Source organism: Molossus molossus, unplaced genomic scaffold, assembly GCF_014108415.1.
Source record: "Molossus molossus isolate mMolMol1 unplaced genomic scaffold, mMolMol1.p scaffold_m16_p_17, whole genome shotgun sequence".
Lineage (NCBI taxonomy): Eukaryota > Metazoa > Chordata > Mammalia > Chiroptera > Molossidae > Molossus > Molossus molossus.
In genome coordinates, this window is record NW_023425352.1 from 27537905 (window position 1) to 27547815 (window position 9911).

General features: G+C 36.1%; 1 protein-coding gene across 1 annotated transcript in view; it reads right to left on the reverse strand.

Moving 5' to 3' along the window:
- Positions 1 to 9330, reverse strand: part of CC2D2B (coiled-coil and C2 domain containing 2B) — a 108480-nt gene extending 99150 nt beyond the window's left edge. Inside the window, exons 1-4 of the mRNA XM_036265495.1 lie at positions 9278 to 9330; positions 6355 to 6415; positions 4813 to 4892; positions 4396 to 4461 (exon numbers count right to left, since the gene is read on the reverse strand). Of these exons, the coding sequence (XP_036121388.1) occupies positions 4396 to 4461; positions 4813 to 4892; positions 6355 to 6415; positions 9278 to 9319 (249 nt within the window). The 5' untranslated portion in view covers positions 9320 to 9330. The remainder of the gene's footprint in view (positions 1 to 4395; positions 4462 to 4812; positions 4893 to 6354; positions 6416 to 9277) is intronic.
- Between the last annotated feature and the right edge of the window lie 581 nt (positions 9331 to 9911).

Consider the following 9911-nt stretch of genomic DNA (forward strand, 5'->3'; position numbering starts at 1 on the left):
TTGGTGAAGGAAGAAGGCATTCAAGTTCCAGAAGCACAGAGAGCCCCAAGTAAGAAGAACCCAAACAGGCCCACACCAAGACACATAGTAATTAAAATGCCACAAATTAAAGACAAAGAGAGAATCCTAAAAGCAGCAAGAGAGAAGCAACAGGTTACCTACAAAGGAAACCCCATAAGGCTCTCAGCTGACTTCTCAACAGAAAGACTACAGGCCAGAAGGGAATGGCATGAAGTAATCAAAGTCATAAAAAACAAGAATCTGAATCCAACACTACTCTACCCAGCAAGGCTAAGGGAATACATTAGCACCAAACCAGCACTGCAAGAAATGTTAAAAGGACTGCTGTAATTAGCAGTGGAAAAGGGAAGAAAACTAGAACCACACTAAACAAAAATGGCAATAAATGAGTACATATCAATAATCACCTTAAATGTAAATGGCTTGAATGCTCCCATAAAAAGACACAGAGTAGCTGATTGGATAAGAAAGTATGACTCATCTATATGTTGTTTACAAGACACCCACCTCACAACAAAAGACTCACATAGATTGAAAGTGAAGGGATGGAAAAAAATTTTCCAAGCAAATGGAAAGCAAAAAAAAAGCTGGGGTAGCAATTCTTATATCTGATAAAATAGATTTCAAAATGAAGGCCATAACTAGAGACAAAGACGGCCACTACATAATATTGAAAGGATCTATGCAACAGGAAGATATAACCTTGATAAACATATATGCACCCATTATAGGAGCAACAAAATATATTAAAAATCTTCTGGAGGACTTCCAAGGAGAAATCGACAGCAATACAATCATAGCAGGGGACTTCAACACCCCATTGACAGCACTGGATAGATCCTCTAGGCAAAAAATTAGCAAGGAAACAGAGACTCTAAATGAAGCACTAGACCAAATAGATTTAATAGATATCTACAGAGAATTACACTCCAAAACTACAGAATACACATTCTTCTCAAGTGCACATGGGATATTCTCAAAGATAGACCACATGTTAGGACACAAACTAAATCTCTACAAGTTCATGAAGACTGAAATCATATCAAGCATCTTCTCAGATCACAATGGCATGAAACTAGAAATCTATTGCAACAAGAACATGCAAAGACATTTCAACACATAGAAGCTAAATAGCATGTTATTAAACAATGAATGGGTCACTGAGGAGATCAAGGAAGAAATTAAAAACTTCCTGGAAACCAATGAAAATGAACACACAACAACACAAAATCTATAGGATGCAGCAAAAGCAGTTCTGAGAGGGAAGTTCATAGCACTACAGGCCTACCTCAAAAAACAAGAAAAATTTCTAATTGTCTGTCTAACCTCACAACTTAAAGAATTAGAAAGCAAACAAAAAGAAAACCCCAGAGCAAGTAGAAGGAAGGAAATAGTAAAGATCAGAGCAGAAATAAATGACATAGAGACCAAAAAAACAATTCAAAGGATCAATGAAACAAAGAGCTGGTTTTTCGAAAAGATAAACAAGACTGATGGACCCTTAGCTAGACTCACCAAGAAACAAAGAGAGAGAACCCAAATACACAAAATCAGAAATGAAAGAGGAGAAGTAACAACCAACACCACGGAAATACAAAAGATTGTTAACAACTACTATGAACAACTATATGGCAACAAATTCAACAATCTAAGCGAAATGGACAAATTTCTAGAAACACACAGTCTCCCAAAACTATTCCCGGAAGAGATAGAAAACTTGAACAGACCAATAACAACTAAGGAAATTGAAGAGGTAATCAAGACTCTCCCAGCAAACAAAAGCCCAGGCCTAGATGGCTTCACGGGGGAGTTTTACCGAACATTCAAAAAAGAACTAACACCCATTCTCCTCAAACTATTTCAAAAAATTCAAGAAGAAGGAAGGCTTCCAAACATGTTTTATGAGGCCAGCATAATTCTAATTCCAAAACCAGAAAAAGACACTACGAAGAAAAAAAACTACAGGCCAATATCCCTGATGAACATAGACACCAAAATCCTGAACAAAATATTAGCAAATCGGATCCAGAAATGCATCAAAAAAATTATTCACCATGACCAAGTGGGATTCATTCCAGGGATGCAAGGCTGGTACAATATTCGCAAATCAATAAACGTGATACACCACATAAACAAAATGAAGAATAAAAACCACATGATCATATCAATAGATGCTGAAAAAGCATTGGACTAAATCCAGCATCCATTTCTGATAAAAACACTCAGCAATGTAGGAATAGAGGGATCATATGTAGACATAATAAAGGCCATATATGAAAGACCTACAGCCAACATAATACTCAATGGACAGAAACTAAAAACATTTCCATTAAGAACAGGAACAAGACAGGGATGTCCACTTTCACCACTCTTATTTAACAGTGTACTGGAAGTCTTAGCCACAGCAATCAGACAGGAAGAAAAAATAAAAGGGATCCAAATTGGAAAGGAGGAAGTGAAACTGTCATTATTTGCAGATGACATGATATTATACATAGAAAACCCTAAAGACTCCATCAAAAATCTACTAGACTTAATAAATAAATTTGGCAAAGTAGCAGGATACAAAATTAACGTCAAGAAATCGACGGCATTCTTGTATACCAATGATGAACTCACAGAAAGAGAAACTGAAAAAACAATCCCATTTACCATTGCACCAAAAAAATTAAGATACCTAGGAATAAACTTAACCAAAGAAGTAAAGGACCTATTTGCAGAAAACTACAGGTCATTGAAAAAAGAAATAGAGGAAGATATAAAAAAGTGGAAGCACATACCCTGTTCATGGATTGGAAGAATTAACATCATTAAAAGATCCATACTACCCAAAGTAATCTATAGATTCAATGCAATCCCCATCAAAATACCAACGACATATTTCATAGAACTAGAACAAATACTTCAAAAGTTCATATGGAACCAAAAAAGACCCCGAATAGCCACAGCAATCTTGAAAAAGAAGAACAAAGTAGGTGGGATCACAATACCAGATATCAGGTTATACTACAAAGCGACTGTAACCAAAACAGCCTGGTACTGGCACAAGAACAGGCATATAGACCAGTGGAACAGAACTGAAAACCCAGAAATGAACCCAAGGCAATACACTCAATTAATATTTGACAAAGGTGGCAAGAGCATACAGTGGAGTAAAGACAGCCTCTTTAATAAATGGTGTTGGGAAAATTGGACAGCTACATGCAAAAAAGTGAAACTAGACCATCAACTTACACCATACACAAAAATAAACTCAAAATGGATAAAAGACTTAAATGTGACCCGTGAATCCATAAAAATTCTAGAAGAAAATGTAGGCAACAAAATTTCGGACATCATACGGAGCAGAATTTTCACTGATACATCACCTAAGGCAACAGAAACAAAGGAAAAAAATGAACACATGGGACTACATCAAACTAAAAAGCTTCTGCACAGCAAAAGAAACAATCATCAAAATGGAAAGGCAACCCACTGTATGGGAGAGCATAATTGCCAATGATGTATCAGATAAGGGGTTAATTTCCAATATATATAGAGTGCTCATACAACTCCACAAAAGGAAGACAAAGAACCCAATTAAAAAATGGGCAGAGGAGCTGAATAGACTCCTCTCCAAACAGGACATCCAAATGGCCAAAAGACATATGAAGAAATGCTCAACATCACTAATCATCAGAGAGATGCAAATTAAAACAACAATGAGGTTATCACCTCACACCTGTCAGAATGGCCGCCATCAACAAATCATCAAACAACAAGTGTTGGCGAGGGTGTGGAGAAAAGGGGACTCTAATACACTGCTGGTGGGAATGCAGACTGGTGCAGCCACTATGGAAAACAATATGGTGGCGGGGGTGGGGTGGGGAGAGGGGTGCCAATGGGGTAAAAAAGGTAAAATATCTGTAACAAAAAAATAAATAAAAAATATATTTAAAAAAACAAGTACCACTCCACTCCTCTGCAATCTTTTGTGGAGTGAGAGGTAATTAAAAGTGACATATTCATAGTTATAAACTTGCTGGTAAATAAGCTGTCCCTTTTCAACACAGGAAAGTCTGAATCTTTTCAATGTAAAGCACTCAACCCTTCTGTCTTACACACATATTAAAATGAACTGTTTTTAGGGAGGTTTGAGAGAGAAATTAATTCTATAAGTAAAACTCAGTCATTAGGAGTAAAAAAATTTAAAAATACATAAAATACAAAAGCTTATTTTATAACCTATTTGTATCTAGCTGTCTAAAATTCACTGCTAAAGTCCGTAAATTTACTAAAAATCCTTGAATCATATGCTTAAAATGGGTGAATTTTTGCTATATGAAGTATATCTCAATAAAGCTGTTTTTAAAGGTTAAAAAAAAAGGTACTCACCTTAGGCCACTGATTTATCTTATTATCAATGAGCAGATGAGTTGAAGGTTTCTCACTTTCATTTATCTGAAACAACATAAATAGTATAGGAAACTGAATTTTCACAGATTTAGACATAATTGTACTCATACTTCTTTTGTTCAAAATAGATAAAAGCCAAGACTTCTCAATGTTTTCCTTTTAAAAAGTGTATACTTGTTTTCCCCTGAGACGTCATATACAGTTACCATGACCTAACCACTTACTTTTCTTAGATTTAGGTTTGAAAACAAAAAAAGCATAGAACAGAACTTGAAGTTTTGGGGTTTAAGGAGCTATATTAAGACTGAATTTTGGCTCTCTTATAACAAAGAAAAGTTAATTTGATACATGTGGCATTTAAACACTAAATTTAAAAATAGGGGGGAGGGTCATTACCTTAGCATTTTTTAGCTTTTCTCTTACTTTGCTTCTCAATGTTTCTATTATGTTTTGATTTTCTTCTTCTGCATCTAAACCTATCAAGAAGCCAACATAATATATAGTGCATGAAACTTCTTAAAATAATTAAACAGCAATAGCAGCAAAAGTACTTATTAAATAGCTAAATTACACATGTTTTAAGGGTAATGACAATTATGAAGACTGGGACATTGCCCCATGAGAGCTTAGAACCTCGAATAGATGTCCCTTCCCCCTTTTCCATCTGGAATAAATACATTTACGCATGGTCAGGACTGGATTTTGTTCCCCCACCCTTTGTATCCTCAGCTATTGGCTATAGTCCTTCTTTGTAGTCAGGCAAAAACAAAACAACACAAAAAGAAACCTCAGAAAAGCAAACCTTTATCTCTTTCCTTTTGGGAAAAAAAATCCATGAGAATAGTCATATTCTACATAGAATATACAAATAGAATTTGTATTTTTTACAGGATATACAAATATCAAACCCAGGTTACTTCAACTTGATAAAACTGGAAAGAAAGGAATCTAAAAGGAAGAGATAATTCTCCAGGTACCAATTAGTCAGTTTGTAAAATTTGCTAACCCCTATTTCTGCCACATCTTAGAATGAAACAGTCTTGTAGGGTATAAAGAAAACTCTAGCTGTTGTGTGCACTCCAAACCATGTGCTATTTTCTGCTCGCCCACCAGATGATCCACCAGAAGGACTGAGAAAGACAGGAGCTGAGAGGTCTTAGGTATAGTAGAAAGTGGAGCCCTGGACAGTGTGGCTCAGTTGGTAGAGTGTCATCCCATCCACTGAAGGGTTGCTGGCTCCAACCTGGGGCGGGGTTTGCAGTAGGCAGCCGCTCCCACATCGATGTTTCTCTCTCCCTCCCCCTTCCTCTCTCTCTAAAAAGTCAACAACAAAAAAATTTTTTTTTTTTAAGTGGAGGACCTTTTGGTCATTTTGCCTTGCATTCTTCTTTTTCTTCTCCCTACTTCTGACTACTTAAAGGTTGCATAGAGGATGGTGAAAACAAAGGATAAATAAAAGCTAAAACGCTATAGGTCTTGAGAATCTTCATTCTTAACTGAGGTATTTCTTGGTATACAGTAATTTAAAAATTGCTAGTTGGTTTGTTTATATTCTATTCCCAGAACTTAGAATGGCAGGTGGCATACAGTATTTGCTCAATAAAGTGAATGAACCAGGGTTCAACCATTATTTATGTCTTTTTCTCAAGATCTGGAGCTTTCTGAAGCAGGTTCTGTATCTATGTATCTTAATGGTCTAACATAGTCTCAAACGCTCTCCATGTTTGCAAAGAGAAAAAAATCTTAATAAACAAAATTTTATTATATATATACACTTTACTAATTATTTCCTTACGCTCATCTTATATTATCTAGGAAGTTTTGTTTCTGTTTGAATTCATCTCTTAATAAACTGAAACCCTGTGGTAGAATTAGTCATGTACATCTTTTAAAAGTAAAAACCAACAGCATCAGAATTGTGGTATACTTATTGAGGACCTTTTTGGAGATGCTTGTCTACATTTTCTTCAACTGCAATGTTATCTGTCTCTTCTGACATCTGCAAAAAAAAAAAAGGAGGCAGGTGAAGGTTACTTTGCATCTTTTTGTTTTGGCATTGAACATCTTTTCAAAAGTTCATCAACCCTTTGAAAGTCATATCCTTTAAAATGCCAATTCATAGCCTTTGCCTATTTTCTTAAATTTCATCTTTTTATCAGTTGGTATGAGCTCTTTATATATGGTGGACTTTTTTTTCTTTAATCCTCACATGAGGATATTTTTTCCATTGATTGTTGAGAGAATAGGAGGGAGGGAGGGGGAAAGAAAGAGAGAAACATTAATGTGAGAAACACATCAATTGGTTGCCTCCCGCACACGCCCCGACCAGGGCCAGAATCTAATCTGCAACCCAGGTATGTGCCCTTGACTGGAAATCAAACCCAAAACCCTTTGGTCCATGGGCTGATGCTCTAACTACTGAGCAACACCAGCCAGGGCATATAGTAAATTTTAATTAAGAAATTACTCTCTGTAATATCAAAAAAGACCTTTTTAAAATATTTTTTATTCTCACCCGAGGATATATTTATTGATTTTAGAAAGGAAGGGGTGAGAGAGAGAGAAGGAAACATCAATCAGTTGCCTCTCACACATACCCCCATGAGAGGTGGAACCTGCAACCTAAGTATGTGCCCTGATGGGAATCAAACCCAAAACTTTTTGGTGTATATGGGACAACACTCCAACCAACTGAGCCACCCAGTCAGGGCTCAAAAGATCTTTTAATGATAAAATCCAATGTTTAGTTCTTAGTGGTCATATATTACCCACTTTATATATCTTTTAGGAGGTTCAAATGAGATCAGACATGTGAAAATACTTTGACACTGAATACTATATTAGTGTTAGCTTTTACTTGATTACACTATAGCAGTGGTTCTCAACCTTCCTAATGATGCAACCCTTTAATACAGTTCCTCATGCTGTGGTGACCCCCAACCATAAAATTATTTTTGTTACTACTTCATAACTGTAACTTTGCTACTGTTATGTCTTAGGTGACCCCTGTGAAAGGGTCGTTCGACCCCCAAAGGGGTCGCGACCCACAGGTTGAGAACTGCTGCACTATAGCATCTGACAATGTTGGGCACTTTTATTTTCTGAAAACTTTCTATGTCTTTGACCTCTACCCTTTTACCTCTCTGGCCACTTACTCCCTATATCCTTCAATGGTCACCCTTCTCCTTACAACTTAGATGTGGACTCATTCCACCCTGGCTGGTTTGGCTCAGCAGTTAGAGCATTGGCCTGCAGACTGAAGGGCCTCAGGTTTGATTCCAGTTAAGGGCACGTACCTGGGTTTGCAGGTTCAATCCCCAGCCCAGGTCATGCTCGTGCAGGAGGCAGCCAATCAACGTGTCTCTCTCACATTGCTGTTTTTTTCTCTCTCTCTCCCTCTCTTCCATTCTATCTAAAAATCAATGGAAAAATATCCTTGGGTGAGGGTAAAAAAAAAAAAATGTGGGCTCATTCCAAGGCTTTAGAGAGTACATCTATTCCTAAATCTGTCTCCAACCTTGACACCTCTCCTGAATACTGTATTTTTAGCTACTTTCTAGTATTTTTAATTGAATATCCTACTATTATCAATATGCTAAAATGGGCATTTATTGCTTTTACAGTTTTTTAAACCTCAATATTCTAAAATTAAACCATACTGGCAATGTTAAATCCTTTCTTAGAACAATATGAATGAGTTTGTTTTTCATGTTAAGTTTTAAAAACAGAGTAGCAGCGCTGGCCGGTTTGGCTCAGCGGTAGGGCTTCGCCCGCAGACCATTGAGTCGCAGGTTCGATTCCGGTCAAGGGCACGTACCTTGGTTGTGGTTGGTCCCCGGCCCTGGTGGGGGTCGTGCAGAAGGCAACCAGTCAATGTGTCTCTCTCACATCAATGTTTCTCTCTTTTCCTTTCTCTCCTTCTCTCTCCTTCCCATTCTATCTGAAGATAAAGAGAAAAATATCCTCGGGTGAGGATTAAAAAACACACACACCCACACAGAATAGTGAAGGAGTCCTTAAACAACAACTGTACATGCTAACCAAACTAATGTGCAATTGGAGTGGGAAAAGCAAGCAGACACACATCAGCTATACCATCACAGTAAATATATGGATTTGTGTCAAAAACCAAAGCAGGGTATTGACACAATCCTAATAAAGAATTATCACAATAAGAGCCTTGTCTACAGACTTTCTGAAATAACTTTAGAATCCGACAGTGGTTCCTATACCATCCTTAAGAACTACTGAGTAAGGTCAACAGGAACTAAGATGTTCTGTTCTTATTAAACCTTCAGTATCTTCCTTTACACAATTAAAAATACCTAATTCTACTCTTGACCAAGGGACAGTAACCCTTGAAGGTATGCAGGGACATCAACCCTGGCAAGTGATTGATAGAGGTCTCCCTTTAATTCCCAATAATTTCACCCAGCATTCCCTGATTTGTAACTTCCCCTCCACATCTAGAAGGCAGGGATAAAATGTGAATCTTAGCTGGAGTTACTTTAAAGATATGTTGTTATCAGTCTTATATATGTTTCACTCACTAATAAAAAAATTAATTTGAGTAAAGCAGGAAACAGATTGCTGACTGGCTGAGAAAAGATAAATTAATATTTAAGTAAGAGAATAAATAAATAAGTAAATACATAAATAACTCACCTCTAATGCTCCTTATTACATAACTGACAGAGCAAATGATTCAGCCTTAATATCTCTTATTGTTTATTTTTTAAACATATATACTATATGATTTATATATAGAACCAAATACATCACATTTTTCAGGATTATACTAGATTGATAATTGGGCTATTTAGTATAATCAAAATCCTGATAAGCTCCATTAATATCTTACTTTTTTAAAAATATCTTCTTTTCTCTTTGAGATCTTTTTCATGATTATGGTTCTTTTATTTCCACTTTCTAAATAAATAAGAAATAGTCTTAAGAATGATACATTATATTACTGAAAGAAAACAACTATTATGATACTTGAGATAAAAATGTTATTTAAATTTTTTAGTTTAACTAAAAATTAAAGAAATACGCCCTTACCTTTAGTATACAGTAGTTGATCACCTTTAGTATTTAATAGAAATTCTGGTTAATGCAGTAAGACATAAAAGGAGAGTTGTAACTATTGGAAAGGAGAAAACAAAATTATCCTTGTCTGTAGAAAATAGGCTTTTATACATAGAAAACTCAAGGCACTCAATGAAAAAAGCTTAGACATAATCAGAAAGTTGTTAAGTGGTACAAAAAAATAATATATGTCAAAGTTAATAGTTTCCCTATATGCTAACAGAAAAAGATTACTTCATAACAATATAAAACATTTTCAAAATACCTGGGAATACCTTCAATTAAAATATGTGGGAACCTACTCAAAATCAAATTAAAACATTCCTGCCCAACCAGTGTGGCTCAGTGGTTGAGCATCGACCCAGGCACTGAAAGGTCGCCAGTTAGATTCCCAGTCAGGGCACATG